Source organism: Panthera uncia, chromosome F1 (assembly GCF_023721935.1).
Source record: "Panthera uncia isolate 11264 chromosome F1, Puncia_PCG_1.0, whole genome shotgun sequence".
Taxonomy (NCBI): Eukaryota; Metazoa; Chordata; class Mammalia; order Carnivora; family Felidae; genus Panthera; species Panthera uncia.
In genome coordinates, this window is record NC_064813.1 from 30973917 (window position 1) to 30993231 (window position 19315).

General features: G+C 34.7%; 1 protein-coding gene across 5 annotated transcripts in view; it reads right to left on the reverse strand.

The window, feature by feature from the left end:
- Window positions 1-7132: 7132 nt before the first annotated feature.
- The window catches only part of RCOR3 (REST corepressor 3), a 53550-nt gene continuing 41367 nt past the window's right edge, over window positions 7133-19315 (reverse strand). For 3 of the 5 annotated variants that reach the window (XM_049634203.1, XM_049634204.1, XM_049634207.1), the window contains 3 exons: window positions 18672-18729; window positions 10397-10638; window positions 7133-9931 (listed from right to left, as the gene is read on the reverse strand). In XM_049634203.1, the coding sequence (XP_049490160.1) occupies window positions 9587-9931; window positions 10397-10638; window positions 18672-18729 (645 nt within the window). In that variant the 3' untranslated portion in view covers window positions 7133-9586. The other 2 variants (XM_049634206.1, XM_049634205.1) reach the window with 2 other exon arrangements.

Consider the following 19315-nt stretch of genomic DNA (forward strand, 5'->3'; position numbering starts at 1 on the left):
TTTAGCCTTAGGAACCATGAAGTAAGATTGTGGGTTTGATTGGCACAATCTGGTTTTGTTAGACCTTGTAGTAGGTTGGTAACAAGGAAGACCATTCATTATTTGATATTTCTCTCTTTTTTTTTTTTTTTTTGGAGAATGGGGCCTACTCTATATGGAGAGATTTTAAACAATGCTCTTGTAACCCTGGTTATCCACATCCTCTGTTTTACAAACAGGACAGAAGCATTAAGAAAGAAAGGCATATGCTCAGAAAGGGTTTAACATGGGGAAAACTGACAAATTTCAAATGCCTTTGACTCTTACAACACCTCTGTAGTCCATGACCTTGCCTCTCTATCCTGAGAAGTTCCATATGATCCTCAGCAGTCACAATAAGGGCCTCTCATTATGGTACACCATTCTGGGGCTGCTGCATCCACTGCACACACTTTGGTTACATTTCCCCCCCTTTTTAAACAAATTTACTGTCATACTTTCAATACCACAAAATCCACCCAATGAATTTTAGTAAATGCATACAGTTATTCAACCATAAAATTTTAGAACCAACCCATCACCCTATGTGTCCTTTTGCGTTCCATCCCTACTCCCAGCCCTGGACTCAGGCAAGAGGGGATCTGCTTTCTGTTTCTATAATTTTGCGGTTTCTGGAAAATTTATTTAAATAACTACACAGTATTTTGTGTCAAGTGGCATAATGGTTTTGAGATTCATCTAGTTTGTTGCATATACCAATAGTTTCTCCCTTTTCGTTGCTGTTTAGTATGCCATTGTATGGATACGCCACATTTTCTTTATCTCTTCACCATCTGATGGGCATTTGGATTCTGTTCGGTATTGGGATATGAATAGCGCTGCCATGAACATTTAAGCACAAGTTTTTGTATGCACATACGTTTTCACTTCTCTTTAGGTAGATACTGAGGAGTAAAATTACTGGGTTGTATTGTATGTGTACCTTTATTTATTTCTCTTTTAATTTTTTTTAATGTTTATTTTTGAGAGAGTGAGAGACAGAGCACGAGTGGGGGAGGAACAGTGAGAGAGGGGGACACAGAATCTGAAGCAGGCTCCAGGCTCTGAGCTGTCAGCACAGAGCCCAACGCAGGGCTTGAACCCACGAACAGTGAGATCATGACCTGAGCCGAAGTCGGACGCTTAACCGACTGAGCCACCCATATGCCCCTGTATGTGTACCTTTAATCTGTTAGAAATTGCCAGCTTTCCAAAGGGGTTGTATCACCGCATCATACTGCATTTCTACCAGCCATATGAGAAATTTTCAGCTTCTCTGCAAATCTGGCAATGGTTAGTACATATTGTCAATCTTTTTAATATTAGCCATTCTAGTGGGTATTCTGGGTACCTTATTGTGGCTTTACTTTGCATTTCCTTTATGACTAATGGTGTGACATCTTTCCATGGACTCATTTGTTATTTGCATAACTTCTCTATCGAAATGTCCATCCAAATTTTCCGCCCATTTGAATTGATTTTTGTTGTTCTTGTCTTCTTATTGTTGTAAGAGTTCTTATTTTTGGGTTCTTAAGAGTTCATTATACATTCTGGATACAAATCTTTTATCAGATACATGTTTTATAAATATTTTCTCCCTGCCTTTTTATTCTCTTAGTTGTATCTTTTTGAAAAGATGTAAATTTTGAAGAAATCCAATTTATCATTAATTTTTTTCTTTTATGGATCATTCTTTTGATAATGTATTTTATTCCAGGAGTTTATAGTTTCAGTTCTTACATCTAGGCCTATGATCCATTTCAAGTTAATTTTTTAACTTGCACAGTGTGAAGTAAGAATCAAGGTTTTTTGTTTTGGGGGCGGGGTTCTTTTTGGCATACAGACATCCTATCCTTTCTGCCATTGAATTACTCTGGCACCTTCACTGAAAATCAATTAACCATATATGCGTGAGTGTACTTCTGGACTCTATTCTGTTCCATTGATCTATATGTCCATCTTTACACCAATATCACAGTGTCTCTATTACTGCAGCTTTATAACAAGTAATCAGTTAGTGTAAGTCCCCAGTTTTGTTCCTCTTTTTCAAAATTGTTTTGGTTAATCTAAGTTTCAGGTTTACATTTGTTTGTATAAATAAAGTTTTGTTGATAAATAGCCATGTCTGTTGATTTATATATTTTCTTTAAAAATTTTTTATTTATTTATTATTTTTTTTTATTTTTAAGAGAGAGACAGAGCTTGAGCTGGGAAGGGTCAGAGAGAGGCGGGCACACAGAATCCGAAGCAAGCTCCAGGCTCTGAGCTGTCAGCACAGAGCCTGACATGGGGCTCGAACCCACAGATCACAAGATCATGACCTGAGCCAAAGTCAGATGCTTAACCAACTGAGCCACCCAGGCACCCCTGATTTATATATTTCCTATAGCTGGTTTTGAACTACATGGGTAGAGATGAGTAGTTGCATGCAACAGGTGTGGACTGCAAAGCCTAAAATAGTTACTGTCTGGCCATTTATAGAAAAAGTTTGCTGACCCCTGGTCTAGAGCCTTTACATCACCATGTAAATTTTGGAAATAATCTGACAATTTGTACAAAACAAACCTGCTAAGATTTCAGTAGAGATTGGGTTGAATCTATGAATTTGAGGAGAATTACCATCTTAACAATATTAAGACTTCCAATCCATAAACATGGTGTATCCCTCAATTTATTTAGGTCTTCTTTAATTTGCCTCAGCAATATTTTATAGATTTCAATGAATAGGCATTCACATCTTTATTAAATTTATTCCTATTTTACTTTTTGATACTATTGTCAACAAAATTGCTTTCTTAATTCTATTTTTAGATAATCCATTGCTAATATATATGTAATTGATTTTATATCGAACTTGTATCCCATGACCTTCTTAAACTCATTTATTATTCTAGTAGGTTTTTGGAGGTTTATTTTTTACATGCCATCGTCCACAAATAGACAATTTTTTAAAATAAATTTTTGTTCTTCCAATCCGTATGTCTTTATTTTTCTCACCTTTTTGCATTGCTAGAACCTCCAGTAAAATGTTGAGTAGAAGTGGTGAGAACAGACATCCTTCCCTTGGTTTCAATCCAAGGAAAAGCCTTCAGTTAAGTGTGATGTTACTTATAGGCTTCTTGTGGATGGGTGCTCTTTATCAGGTTGAAGAAGTTCTCTTGTATTACTAGTTTTCTGAAAGTTCTTATCATGAATGGGTGTAGGGTTTTGTCAAATGTCTTTTTGTGTCTACTGACATGATCCAATGGTTTTTTTTTCCCTTTATTAACATGATATACTACAGTGATTCTCAGCAGAGGGTGATTTTGCTCTCTGGGGGACATTGGGTAATGGCTGGAGACATTTATGATTGTCAAACTGTGGAGGGGACTGGTGCTACCGACACCTGCTGGATAGAGGCTGAGGATTCTGCTATACATCCTACAGTGCATAACAAAGAATTATCTAGCCCCAAATGTCAATAGTACTGAGGTTGAAAACCCCATTACATTAATTGATTTCTGACTGTTAAACGAGATTTGCATTCCTGGGATACACAGGAATGGGTTATGTCATGCAATTTTTTTTTGGATACTGGTGATTTTATTTAATATTTTCCTAAGGATTTTTGCATCTCTGTTCACTAGAGATATTAGTCTGAAGTTTTCTTATCTTCATTTGGCTTTGAATCAGAATAATAATGCTCTTATAGAATGAGCCCTGTATTTTCTGAGTTTGTGTGGGTTTGATATTATGTCTTTAAGGATTTTATAGAATTCATCAGTAAAACCATGTGGGACAAGACTTCTCTATGTGTGAAGATTTTTAAGTTACAAATTCAGTTTCTTTACTTAATTCAGATTTTCTCTATCTTCTGAGACAGTTCTGGTAAGAGTGTGTCCATTTCATTAACCTTTCCAAATTTGTTGGCATAAAGTGGTCATAATATTCCTTTACTAGTTCTTTTAGTTTCTGTAGGTTATACAATGATGACCCCTCTTCCAGTTTAGATTTTGGTAATTTGTGCACTTTTTATTCTTGATCTAATGTATTTTGTTGATCTTTTTGAGAACTACTGGTTTCAGAGATTTTTCTCTATTATTATTTCATTTATTTCAACCATCTATTTACTCTTTTCTATTTCAGTTGAGTTTACTGCTTTTCCCCCCTAGCTTTCAAGGTAGAAGAAAGCTTAGATGACTTATTCTTTCTTCCTATGTAAAATAAATACTTAAAGCTATAAATTTTCTCCTAGGCACAGCTTTGTTGCATCCAAAAGATTTTTAGATACTATGTTTTTACTTATTTTCAGTTCAAGATATTTTCTAATTTCTCTTGTAGTTTATTTTCTGACCCATAGCATATTTAGAAATGTGTTTAATTTCCAGACATTTGGGAATCTCAGAGATTTGTTGCTTTTTTAAAGAATGTTTTTAAAAGTTTATGTATTTTGAGAAAGAGAGACAGAGTGTCAGTGAGGTAAGGGCAGAGAGAGAGGGAGAGGGAGAATCCCAAGCAGGCTCCACACTGTCAGCACAGAGCCTGATGAGGGGCTTGAACTCTTAAACCATGAGATCATGACCTGAACTGAAACCGAGTCAGAGGCTTAATGGACTGAACCACTCAGGCCCCCTCTGTTGCTTATTTATAATTCCATTGTACTTAGAGGACATTCTCTGGATAATCTGAATCCTTGTCCACTTATTAACACTTGTTCATGGCACAAAGCATGGTCTATCTTGGAAATATTTCATGTTTATTCTGTTGCTGGGTAGAATGACCTATGAATTTCAATTAAAGGTAAAGATGTTGATAGTGTTGTTCAAGTCTTCTATATTCTTACTCATTTTTGGTTTTCATGTTGTCAGTTTATGAGAGATGGTTATTGAAATCATGGACTTTAATGAGGATTTGCTTATTTCTTCTTGCAGCTCTAAGAGGGATCCTCTGATGAATGGGCACCTTTATCATTGTTAAATGACCATCCTTGATAATATTCTTTGCTTTGAAATCTTTGACATTAATCTAGTCATTCCAATTTTCTTTTGTTAAGATGGGAGATAGTCATCTATTTCATTAGTTTTCTATTGCTGCATAACAAGTATTGCCCCCAAACCTAGCAGCTCCAAACAATACGAATTCAGTTTCTGTTGTAAGAAATTAGGGCACAGCTTGGCTGAATTCTCTGCTTCAGAGTCTCTCATAGGAGGCAATGCAACCAGAGAATGCAATCATCTGTTAACAAGACATAAATCACAATCTTTTAGCCTAACCATAGAAGTGACATCATCATCTTTGCCATTTCTTATTGGTCAGAAGCAAGTCACTACATCCAACCCACACACAAGGGCATGAATACCAGGAAGGAAATCTTTGGGGGCTGCTCCATATCTGTGCCTCTAATCTGAGGTTATTATGGGATACTTCTGAGAATGTTTTCCTGTACTTTTGCCTTCATGGAGTTGGGAAGTTCCTTAATTCTATGAGGTTTTGTCATAATCTGTCTCCATCTGCTGGTCGTACCTCCCCTGGCTTTCTAGCACTGCTAAGTGTTATTTTGATTTTTGTTATTTCCTGTCAGTTCAGTAAGATTTTGGAAGGGAAGAAAAATAAACTGAGGATTGTAGAGGTGAAGTAACTTGTTCAATAGAGTTGGAAAAGAGTCATCACAGTAGAGGGAGGACTTTTTTTTTTTTTTTTTTTTAATGTAAGTCAAGCAACAAGCCCTTCAACGATCAATTGTTTTAAAACTCTTGGAAAAGCTACAGCATGTGAACAAAAATGGTCTCGGGAGTAGAGGCCTCTTGAAGCCAAATCCTGCCAATCATGAAAGCTGTTCTGGGCAGTAAGCTAGGTAGATACTTCAAGAAGTAACTTTTGTTGTGGTGTTAATTCAGGACCTCCTTAGTTTTGGTAACTGTACCCTATATATTTAAATAAGATTAGACCATATAACAGAGAAAAAAGACATTATATAAAGCAACCTGGGAGGTTAGCCTTTATGCCATTTATATTGTGAAGACTGCTCCTAGATCTCTCCAGTTCGCATTCCCAGCATCTTTTCCTTAGAGACTCTGCTCACCCAAATTCCAACTTTAGGATTCTCAAGTTTCAATTAACCACATTGTAAACACCCATTCCCTTATCGGTAAACAATGGTCTACTTTAAATCTGGAAAACATCTCAACCCAACACTAATTCCTGGTCTTCATCATTCTCCCTTAGGTGTGCCAGACTTTTGCAAGTAAAGGAAGGGAAAATAAAGCCACATGGCCTTTTGATAAAAACACACATCCAGGAGCAATTCAGTAATTTACTTCCCAACTCCATTGCTACTAAAAATTATTGCTGCAGAACATTCCTTCACTGAGGTAAAGTTATGATACGGATTGAAGTTAGGAGGGATTATATGTGACCTATTTTGTCCTAGGAGAAGGCAGTTATGTACTCCCAGTAATGCTGCGAGAAAATGAGGTCGCTTTACATTTTATATCACGTGGTTTCTCAGACTTGATTATTGGATTCTTTCTGCATTTACTTATTCAGTTATCTTCTTATGGATATCTATAATGAATGCCTAAGTTAAAAAACTAACAGACGTTAATTTCTTTTTCTTATGTTTCCTAGTCCAGATGTATTCATCATTTTGGAGAAACACAAAGAGAAACATAGATCTTGCTCTGAGTTCTAAGTCGGATTATTAGTAGCTTTGAGGAGACCTTGATACTCTAGTGTTAAGTGAGCAGCCATTATTAACATGTCTGAGTAATATTCCTTGGATAGCAGGAAGAAACATTAAAATACTATAACATACTTACTAACTAAACTTGGTACTTTAACAAAAAACTTGCAATATTATTATTTTTTTAATCATGACTGTCACTTTTTGCTTATTCCCTACATTTATTCCTAAAAAGAATGTTGGCCTATATTAATACAGAATTTTATATTCTTTCATCTTTATTCTACATTTTTACTCACTTAATTGTAAAATTATTAAGGAAAAGTTATGATCAAAACTTACCTTTACCTCCATCCATATTACACTGGAATTAAAGAATATATAAAAAATATTTTTTCATTAATATTACCAGGCATATCAATAGTGTGATTTATTTTTAGTTATGTAATGAAAAAAAATACTTGGGTGTAGATTTTTCAAAAATGATAACCTTGACATTATGAAATGGTCATTAAAATATTTCTAGATTTTGCTTTTTTATAAAAATCAATAGAATTTCACAGTGAAGAGGTCCTAAATTCCTCATACAGCATGAAATTATATAAAAATAGAAGACATAGACACCTTTAACTCTTTAATCCTTTGATTAAGCAGCAAGCATATCACTCTTCCAGGCCAAACACTGCTTAAACAAAAAAGAAAATTAATGGCGTGCAAAATATTTACAAAATATGCAAAGCACACAATAAGACATCTCACTATATACATGTGTCATATTACTAATGAAGCTCAGATTCTTCTACTGTGTGCTCTAGTGTACGTAAATAAAATCACAGCACATCCCTCAGATACAGCATCTTGGCCCACGGGTAGGATAGAACAGATTTTTAAATGAATCATAATATACTTAACAGCCGGACAGATGCTGGTGCTGACCAACGTGACTGACATGTCCCACACACTGTATACTGAAGGTCTACTGACGAGAGACAAGACAATAAGAGCTGTATAATATGCACGTATGCAAGACAATCTTTAGAAAAATGCTTTAGATATTTTCTTTTAAGATATATAACTTCCCCCCCTCCCCTCGTGGCTTTTAAAGTAAAAATAAGTATAAATTCTTGAATATTAAGGGTTTTAAATCAGATTTTTATCTAGTTATAATCCAGGGGCAGGAACTATTTAAAATGATCCAATGAGAAAGAAAAGACACACCCTGGAAAAAGTTTGTGCCAGAACTTAAGGTCCTTCTGAAGAAGAGTGGTCTAAAACTTCAAAATTGAAACTAAACAATGAATTTAAATCTACAGCTCTTTTAAGGCTTTAGAGCCAATGTAAGGATTATTTTTCCAATATTGAGAATATATGACTTCTCAAAACAAATTAGGGCCTTAGATGTTGTAAAGTAGTTCTAAATATGAGAATGTAAATGTGCAAACATTTAGCCTTATGTTTCACTAGGATAGTAATCTAAGTGATCTGTCCCTTTGCACAAGTCATGATTCCAATATGAAATCACTGTATCAAAAATATTAGTAACACATTGTTGAAATACTATTACTTGCAAAATATTCTTTGTAGGTACTTAATGATTTATGAGTTCAATTAAGACTTGAAATGTTTTTGCTTCTTTATAAAAAGGGGCCTCAGCATTTTAAGTTAACAGCACAATTGTGACAATATACTGATACATCTTTAGATGACACAGAACAAATTCTTAAATTTATTTTATGAAATAATGTTGATGATTTAACCCTAAACCAAACCCACAAGCACAGGTCGGCTGCAAGGAATACACAAATGTATCCAAATAGTACAATAGAGATTTATCAAGAAAACATCCTTTATATTAAATGCAGACCATATTAATAAGTATGAGGGCAATTTTAAGTCGGAACCTAAACACAAAAAGGGTACTGTAAATAAATGCTTCCATAACCACTATCTCCACGTTACTGACAAAATATAATTCTCTTCTAACGTCCCCGAATATAGGCAACTAGTTGAAAGCAGATAGCATTTAGAAACATTAAAAAAAAAAAAAAAAAAAAGTCAAAATTAACTCCATCTTCAAGGAACTTAAAGACACTGTACTTCAACAAATTAAGTCCTCATTTGTACGTAAAATTATTATTCCGATCCTCTTATTACTGATAGATGATGGGTCAATGACCTTTAAGCAAGGACTTTGTACTAGGACCCTGAAGTGTATGTTAAAGGGTTAGTAGGTTCAGTACATTCTTTGTGGTTTCATATAATTGCTTTGCAATTGATTAAATTGCTTTCTTTTAAAGGAATATATTAAAATTCCTTTGGAAAAAAAAGCAAGATTTTTTGAAAAAAGGGATATGCACTATAATTTCTTAAATATGCATTAAATGAACATATGTCAAAATCTGAAATGCAGGCTATTTATTCTTGCACTCCTAACATAGGAAAATGTTGTTAAAAATTAAATTAAGGAAGAAAGAAAAAAGTCAAACATCCTTAAGAAACTTAAGGAGTTTTCACAATTCCTAAGTCAATATTCCTGTACTAAGAGCCTTGACTATGAAGAGGCAGAAATATAAAGAATCTCAATAAAATAAATACAGTAAAAATAAAACAAGAAAACCTTGGTATATAGAATACTTAATCTTTTTTTTCTTTTAATGAGATCATGTCACTGAACGTATACTCTACAAAGGAGGCTAACCGTACGTAGGCTTTTTATCGTATAACATTTAGTTCAGTTGCATGAACTAAAAAATTTCTTAGACATCCACTTATGCTAGCCCACTGCCACAGAACTAGTTCGCAGCCTCAGTATCTAGGAAGGATTATCCTGTCCTCTTTTGCATCAGTCTGATGAGCACTGGTATAACGGTAGGGTGAAAAGTTACTGTAGCTCTGTCCAATTTAACTTTAGTGCAGTGAGGACTGTGAATCTGTCTGAATTCCGATAAGTGACGGTGGCTGTTGACCACCAACCGTGGACAACACTGGTCTTGGGTTTAGACGGGGTGGCATAGAATTAGCAGGGCGAATGAGAGGTGGTGGAGGCTGATTTAAAGTTGGCCGGGGCTGGATGAACCGAGCCTGCTGCTGGAGTGGAGGAGGCTGCCGGTGAAGAGCAGGGGCAGCAGGCAGTGTTGGACGAAGAAGTGGTGGAGGCTGGTTCAGAGTGGCAATGGGGGCTGTTGGTGTTGGAGTGGATGATGGGGCAGGAGGTGATGGACCCAGAGTCCGAGGAGCCTGTGGGGTCTGTGCCTAGAGGTGAGGAAACAAAAATACACGTATGAGATGATAGTTCCTAATGAACTTAGTACAACATAGTTCGGGCTGTCACAGGAAAAACAAAACAAATCAAAACAAAACAAAAACGTAACACCAGTGTTTTTTGGAAGCACAAGCTTCTTTTATTTTAAACAAAACAAAACAAAAACCAAAAACCGAAAAAGCAACGAAGCTACCAAACAGGCATCTTTATTAGTAAACAGCTTAACACTGGAAATAAAAATAAGACTATGAAAGAACAATACACTCTCCATTCTTCTGGGATCAGAACTTAGCATGTCATTAGGACTTAAGAGTCACGAGAGAGGCACCACTGAGTAAGTGTATTGTCAACCTTTCATGCTCATTTAGCTAGTCCTCTGACAAATTAACCTTACAGAACACCACACAAAATGATTCCTCAACTCATATGAGCTCAAATTCCATACACAAACACACCTCCTCTTCTTCATCAGTGCTCTTCCCTGATGGCACATTAGAAGCACTTTTTGTCTCCTCCCCTAAAGCAGAAGCATCACCATTAGAAGCCTGGGTTCCTTGTTCTGCTTCCCACTCCTGCAATACCTCCTCTAAGTTAAACCGACGCCTGTAGTTTACAAAGAAGTTCTTCACTTGGCCAACAGTCTTGTTGCCAATTACATCTGCAATAGCTTGAAAATCTTTACCATATTTGCGGACACCTGGAAGGCAAAGTAAATAATACACCTGTGAAGGATCAATAAGGAGAGCTGTGTGTACTACACATCATGCACACACAAAAGATACCAGCAATGAAAATCCTTTCTCATAAACTCTGCTCATTTCTCAATTCTGAGATAGAGACTAAGATATCAGGGTCACAGATGAAAACTATCAATTACGTCATTTCATCGAGCCAGCCACTTGCCTTCAACTGAACAATCAGGAACTTACCATTTTTTACATACTCAGTTATTTTCTCCAATCCTTTCTTGAACTCTCAAATACAGTCCATTTATTGTAAAGCATTGAATTCTTTGTTCCATCCTCAATTCCACATTCATTTATTTCCCTAGTAGCCAGTCACCTAAATTTGAGCAACACCGTTTGTAAACAAAACTGGATGGGAATAAGCCATCTCTTTTATCCCCTCAATGGACTGAGTGAGTAGTCTTAGAGTTCCCCCATTAAGAAAAGCGTTATAATTTGGTTTTAATATCGGCTTCACTATGATTACTTGCCTAATCTCACCAGGGTACCAACGTAGAGAAATAAGAATTTAAACACACACAAAAAAGAATCATCACAGTGTGACGGACAAAAACAAGGGAAGCTATTCTTTGGAGGTAGCTGGATTTCAACTCCCCTAACAGTTGCAAAGGCTGTGCATGTGGAGGAGTCCCAGCGGTACTGTAGAGAGGGCTTGTTGGGCTTATCGTCACTGCTGTAAATTTAAGAAGGACTGCACATTCAGTTATTTGAGAACTTAACTTTTCACTATGGAAGTTTTATTATAACAAAAGATTACATTTGATTTGTGAATTTGAGATAGTCAATTATACTACAGAATTTGAAATGACTTTCTGTAATCAGATGGGTAATAAATTGCTCTTAAGGGAACTGTAAAAGGAGGTTCACTGACTCATTCTAGAAAGAGATGCACTTAGCTCAAAAGATAAAAGCTGTCACAAATTTTGATTTTACAATTTGATAACTACTGTTTAAAATACAGAAACAGTAACTCATTAATTAGACATGAGAAAGGAGGAAAAAATGATACTTAGGATATTAAAGTGCGTAATTTAACCTAAGCAACCAGAATCATGGGGCTTTAAATAAATTCAACATGTACACAATCACAGATGAGAGAATAATATGAGGATATGTTAACACCCCAGGAAAAACGCTAGACACGTTTAGTGGTACCTATTGGTATCATCTCCCCAATTATCTTCTTAAAGTAGCATCATGATATGACAAAATTCTTGCTTTTAATTTCTGCCCTTCTTTTATATGGAGAACTTGGGAATGAGTATCTCCTGCTTACATTCAACTAGCTAGGCTTGACTCCATGGGGTGTTCCTTTATCTTAAAGGCCATTCTGGGCAAGAAGTTTGAGATTATTAAGCTATAGTGATTTTTAATATAGAGTTCTGGGTTTATAAACTATGCTCATTTCCTCTGTTCTCAAAGGCGAAGACATGCATGATAATAAATTATGACACTTGATGTTCTTTACAGCATTCAGCAATATAAATTCTCTTTAAATCCATGAGCTAATGTCCACTTTAAACTCTGTAGTTGAGTATAAATTCTAATGGTGACTAGGTTCCATTGAGGGCATATTTGGCAATAGAAATCCAAGGTTATTTAATATTAGAAATTACTTCTATATATTCAAGTACTTCTCTATTACTTATACTTTGAAAATAACAAATTATTTGAGATTGCTGCACTTGAAAATAACTACTCTTTAGAAATCAGACACAGTGTTCTATCGATGTACTAATTTTCAAGGGATATTTAGTTTACATTTTAGAAATGACCAAATCTACTGAATACATGAGATTAGAAATGAAAACTTCAAATAAATCTAAGATTAGTTCTTCTGTATTCTAGCAAGAAGTCACATTAAAATTAACTGAGTCCAAGTATGAAGATATTATAACGCTCAGAACACCTATTTCTTTAGCAAAATATATTCCAAAATCTACCAGTAAGTTGTCCCCATGTCTGATTCCATTTTATAGCTGTCCCCTTTTTTGATTTCCCATTTTCTCTTGCTCAATGGACTTTACCATGTCACCAACATTGTTGCACTTCCAGAGTTACAGACCCCTCAAAACAAAACTACTTCCTATAGGAGCCTTAGTTTTCCCAGATACTCTGGATATCAAGGACCTTTTCCAAGTCACCTAGGTTCTGAGTCACCCAGGTATGTTTATTATTAACTCATGGATGCCAGTCTTATATAAACTACTTTGCAAAATTTTAAGGCTCAGATCAGACCTCTGGAGTCTGGTTGAGGATCCCACTCATGTCCAGAGAACAAGTGGGCCTTCAGGGATATTAATCCCCTCAGCCTGCAGGACAGCTGGGCAGGTTCTGGAACAGCCAGAGCTCTTTGGCAGTCTTTTCTGGACAACAGTAGTCTCATCTGTTTTCCCCAGTGTGTTGTGACAAATTTTGTATTTTTTTTTGTATGCCATGATGTGAGAAAGGTTAGGAAGTACTGTCCAATGAAATATAATGCTAAGTACACAGAAAGTGTTCAGGAAATAGAATTGATTTTTTCTTCCCCAAACAAGAGTCACATATAGCTAACTTCATCACCTTTACACTCCCCATGATGCTGGCTCAACAGCCTATTTTGGTTAGAAGGTGGAATTCTTAAGTTTATACCGTAGCTGATTAACTAGGTAAACTCTAGTGAAACACCAGCTGAAGACTTAATGGGGCAGCTCCTTCAGAAGAATCCCCAGCTAGCCTTCTGGAGGAAAACCTAGCAGGGGCAGTCAAAGCAGAGGAACTAACTTTAACAACACAGGACATCAGAGCTACTGTTGTGCCGATTTGTACCTTGAAGAAGGGTGGTCCATTCTTTTCTCATAATTTATAATAGGCAAGGCCATCTGATTGATTTATCAGCAAGGGAATTAAACACAATGATTAAATCTCTCTCTTTCTATAGATGAAAAAGGCTTATTAGGTCCATCTGAACCATGGTTTTAAATTAAACTTCTCACCTTTAGGGCAAAAAGTCAGTTTTTAAAGGTTAGTAGAATGAAATTTTAGAAAATCCTGGAAGATGTAAATTGTAAATTTCCCAGGAAGACAAAGAAAAGCATTTTCAGTCAAATTTCGAAAGTTCATTTGAAAGTTACAGTGAACAACTTGGCTTCCTATGCTGGCAAATGATACTTTAGAATCTTTAACATACACTTTTAAAGTTCTGTTTGGGAATTAATATAAAAATATGACTGATATTACATTTTATAAAAGCCCACATTTTCCAAACAGTATTCTTCATTCCACCCCCCAAAAACCATACTCGTATATATTTTTTAATTTGGCTAGTAAGATTGTAACTTCAGAAGCATTTGTAGCATGGTGTTTCCCAGCTTTCGACATGAAATTACAGACTTTTTTTTTCTTCCTGAGACAGAAGGGATATCCCGAGACCGTATTTGGTACGTTTAAAAAGTTATTTTTTAAAATCTGATTTTGGACTACAAAAAATAAATCAAAACATTACAGTGGCAAGCTGCTTCTGGGTAGTAAAATTTGGGGGAGGCAGAATATTGTTTCCTGCTTCTTGTAACAAAATTTCTTAAAGTGAGCATATACTTAGTATAACCAGGAAATCCATTTTGAAATAAGAACATAGTGACATCCAGAAACTTCAGGGATACAGCTCTTTCCTATCAAAAAAAGATTAATTTTAAACTCAAACCATTTGGGAACATGCACTTCTTTGTACCTCCTGCAAATCTCTTCAAGAATTCATATTAAGGTGAAAAAAAAAAAGATATCAAATAGCAGTAGGACAGTGAATGGTGTCATGTAGGTGAGGGCTAAAAGTCAAAATCATATATTCTCTTTCTAATGTCTACCCTTTCTCTTCTGAGTCTTGTGTTCCAATCTTCCCTGTTATAAGTTAAATTCTATCACAAAAATGCTGGAGATTTTGAATCAATTATTTGAAGTGCATGCATCAGAGGGCTGATACTTTTGGGTCTCCATTCTTATGATACCTTATGATAGAAGAAACTCTCTAAAGCAAACAGGTGTTTTTTAGATGGAAAAATATGAATCACCTATTTCCATTTCCTTTTGATCATTCATGTACTGGGTTACAATCCCTATGTTTTAATCAAGTGCCAAATCTGTTTTCCCCTCCTTTAGGAACCATTCTAGCTTTTTAAAAACGTATGAGATAAAATTAGAAAGACAATTTCTAGACTTGCTACTTAATTTCTCCTAAAAACAAATGAAACATACAAACTACAGGAAGAGAAGGTAACATTTAAGTGTAAAAGCATAACTGACTAGAACAGTTTTGTCGTTTCCTGTTTTAGAAGAGAAGGCAGGCAATATGGAAAAAAACCACTAAAAATTGAAGTTGACATCTTGATAAAACTGGAAAAATTTCTTGTCGTTTACCTTAAAATAGCGCTAATATTTTAGGTGGGGGATGTATTATTTTTTAGTACTAATGATTAACACAGTTAAGAGAAGGTCTAAAATAAATATTGAATACCATGCTCTGCCTCTACACACTTTAAAGAGTCAATGGTTTGTACTATCATTTAAACGTATTATTTTTTGAAAACAGCTAATAATTGTTCCATTTTACATGAAAAAAAATACACCGAGAATCTAATTCCTTTCTTAATTCTTGTTAAGAAATGTTTATCATATGAGTATCAAGACTGATTTTAGGATAATTCTAAAAGCACTATAGATTAGAAAAAATATTTATATGTAGACGACACAAGCCATAAACAGAGATATTTCCATTAACACAAACTGTGAAGACTATAATTAATTTCAATGTTAACTAATTTGTTATAGTAAGAAAACACAGACACATAAGGCTGGAACAGATTACAGAAAATGTAGAAATACCATTCTAAGCAAGTACTTTTAGAGGTTTAAATTAGTTGGTGTTTATAATATCCTACCTGTGGACTCTTGAAGAATGTTACTCAAGTTTTAACATAGCTAGAACTAAAATTAACATTTAGTAAAGTGATAGATTACACAAGTATAAACCAGATATTCTTGTTTGGTCTGAGCATGACTTCCCCCCTTCCAAATAAGGGAGAAAGAAGGAAAAATAGTTTATTATTTATTTAAATATTTATTATTTAAATGGTAGTATTTAGTTAACAACAATATGAGTATATGGTAAAAAGAAAAAAGTGGGAAATATATGTTTAAGCCCTAGGAAATGATCTTAATATATTTATGTGGTTTTAAAAGAGTTACAACAAATAAGTTCATTTAACAGAATTATAAATCTCACTAAATGACACTAGAATTTACAAATTTCTCTTTCCAAGTCACTCTAATAGTCAACTATGAGCAAGATTTAAAAAAGCATTTAACAAATGAGTAACCAATCAGAATATACACACAGAATGTCTTAAAAATAAAGTGCTTATAAACTATTAATATCAAAATATAAATGATTTACTTTGTGAAACTGAAACAGTCATAAGAACAATATCATCTAAAGGTTTATCACAAATAAAGATTAAAGAGAAAAAAAACCCCAAACAACTGCCCGCTAAGACAGGTACTTCTGAATAGCAAACTCTAAAGTTAAAAAAAAAACTGCAGTTATGTACCTTACCTACACTGAGACTCAGGTTCAGGTGACATTACTATGTGATTACACTGTTTATAAGACATACTTCTAAGAATTTTATAAACTTGTGGGCTCATTAGCAAAAAAGGCACTTTTTAATTTTCCCTAAAATAACTATTTTGGACACAAATAGCTCTATATTATTTTATTTTATGAAACAAAAACCACCCAAAATGAAAAAAAAACAAAAACAAAAAAACCCTTAACAAACCCAAAGAGAAACAAAAATTCCACATACAGAGTTAAAATAAATAAAACGATGACATTAACATATTAAGAGAGTACCTTCAAAATCCTAAGACATGCATATTTCTGTACAAATTGCTACATCAGTATGATTTATTTAAGGATTACTTTTCAAATGGGCATAAGAATACAATACTGAATATATCTCAGCAGAGGGGAAATGTTTGATTATATTCATAACTATTCTTTTAATATATATAAGCTGAGATAATGTCCACATAAATATATAGCTTAAACTATAAATGTAAACCTTGCCATTATCCCTTTCCTTGAATGCAGCTCTGCATCACATCCAGCCCAGCCATAAGACTCAATGGTCTCTACCACTTAAAAACAGTGCTGCAGAACAGTATCAAATCCTGAATGCTTTGGAAACATCAGCCCAGATTTCCCAAGTAAGTCTCTTCAGAAAATCCTTTACTGGGATAATTTTCTTATACTAGAGTACAGGATTAATATACTAACCTTTAAGCAACTGAAATACTGGAAATCAGGGTTAAATTCTCCAGGCTTTATACACACATGCACACGCACACGCGCACACACACACACACACACACACACACACAAGGATGGACAGAGAACACAGGCTTTACATCAATAAAAGCAATGCCTCCTCAAATAACTATGTTAGAGCTATTAAGTCACAGATCCAAATCAGTATGAAGCAGCCTCTGGGGAAAAAAAAATTTTTTTTAAAAGTAAGCTCTACGCCTAACATGGGGTTTGAACTCATGACTGTGAGATCAAGAGTCACATAACCTACCAAATGGGCTAGCCAGGTGCTCCTGCTAATTTTTTAATCTGAATTTTAAATAGTTTCTAATTTAAAACTGGCTACTACTGAACATTATAAACTAATTAAGCTTTGTTCTGACTCATTCAGAAACTTAGTTCCACAATTATAGATGTGCTCAATGCACGTCCAGTACCCTGCCTCCGTAGGATCAAGCATTCTGTTTATGAAATGACTATTTTGTGCTGTATAGGCCAAAGAGAAGGATGACATCACCGTGTTGGCACCGTCCTGTGACAGTTTCTAATCACAGTGGCCAGGTAATTCTTACTCACTCTAATCCAAACTGCAGAGTTGTCTATTAATCAGTTTTTAATTACATTATTCTCATATCTAAATGATACCTGCAGATCATTTTTGAGTTAAATATGTTCTCTATGCTTGAATACCTAGAAATATTTTTTAAAGTACTTATATGTTTCACGAGGGCCCAACTTTCTTAGATAAAAAAAAAAAAATTGCTAGTAGCTACTGACCTAGCAACTATTAGCGCTCAACACAAAGAGGGCTCAGCCAGGAAAACCAAATTATAGACCAAACTTACAATTACACAATCAGTCCTGCAGACAGTTTATCTTGAAGGGAAAAGAAAAAAAAAACAACAAAACACAGCTACAACACTGAATAAAAAATATACAGTTTGTCCTTCCTTAATTCAAACATGGGAAAATCCAAGTTTATAATGCTTCCAATTTGCCGATAGGCATTCATAATACAAAAAGTGTTCTGTCATATAATTCAACAAAGCATTCTTATAAATAGTGCATTTAAAAATGCTTTATGTATATTTTTAAAAGCATCTCTTAACTCTCTCTTTTGTTTTACATATATATATATATTTTTAAAATTGGGTTTCTAATCATTCAGTGTCACATATCTCAAGTTACAATACGTTGAAAGTGTATCACTAATATTTTCAGTACCTGACATTTATCAAATAGAGAAACACTATTATACAGAGTAATTAGAAAAACCAGAAACATAATAGTTTATGCTCTTAATGATGAATTATCAATGACTAATATAAAGAATGAACCCAACTGCAGGAACACAGAAGCAAAGGCACAGAGAAACCATATGACTTGTTTGAGCTTGTCATCACCGTCATGGTTAAGGCTGAGAATGTGTTACATGCTATACAGGACCCAAAATGCATATAGGCTCAGTAAGTCACATCCACAAGAACAAAACAGAATTCCTGATTATCAGGAATTTTTGTGTTTGTGGTAAACACAAGAGCTCTTTCTTGATCCATTTCTAAAGAAAGGGAAGAACTATGGTCGTCACCTTTCATGACAGGTTAAATAGTTAACAACAATAACTGCTTATCTTTAATATACCTTGCACTGCTAGAAGCTGCTCCTCTGTGGTCCAACGGGCATTAATTTTCTGATTTGACTACAAAATTAAAGAGAAGTTTCCTAATGAGGATATGAAGACAGACATTTTTCCAAAGTGCTTATTTTTTTTTAACTTTTCACCAAATCACAGACATGAGATTACTAAAACTCTGATTTACGTAGATTCTGTTTTTATAAGGATTAAAAAAATATATTCTGAGTTACCTTTTACCCACACAAAAAGATAATGAAAGTGAAATGTACCAATTTGGGAGCATGAACAACATTCACATTTATACTCTAGTCAGAGGCATTAAAACTGAGAAAATCTATTAGTCACCCATTTTCCAACTACAATGTTCCTACCACACATGGCAAGTGTTAATTTTAGCTTGGTTTTAAACATTTAAGAGAATTAATCTTCTTTAGAGAAGATCTGTGACTCTCTTTAAAATTTTTTCTCTTCATATTTAGAATAAACCTAACCTTGCTCCACCAAAACCAGTGTTACAAATGAATATAGAACTAGAGACGAGGCCTAACTCCTAAAATATTTCTTTTACTTTCTGAAGCAGAGAGTGACACACTATAAGAACAGATTTTTCCCCCAAGACCTCCCCACATTTCTCCCAATATTTTTGTTT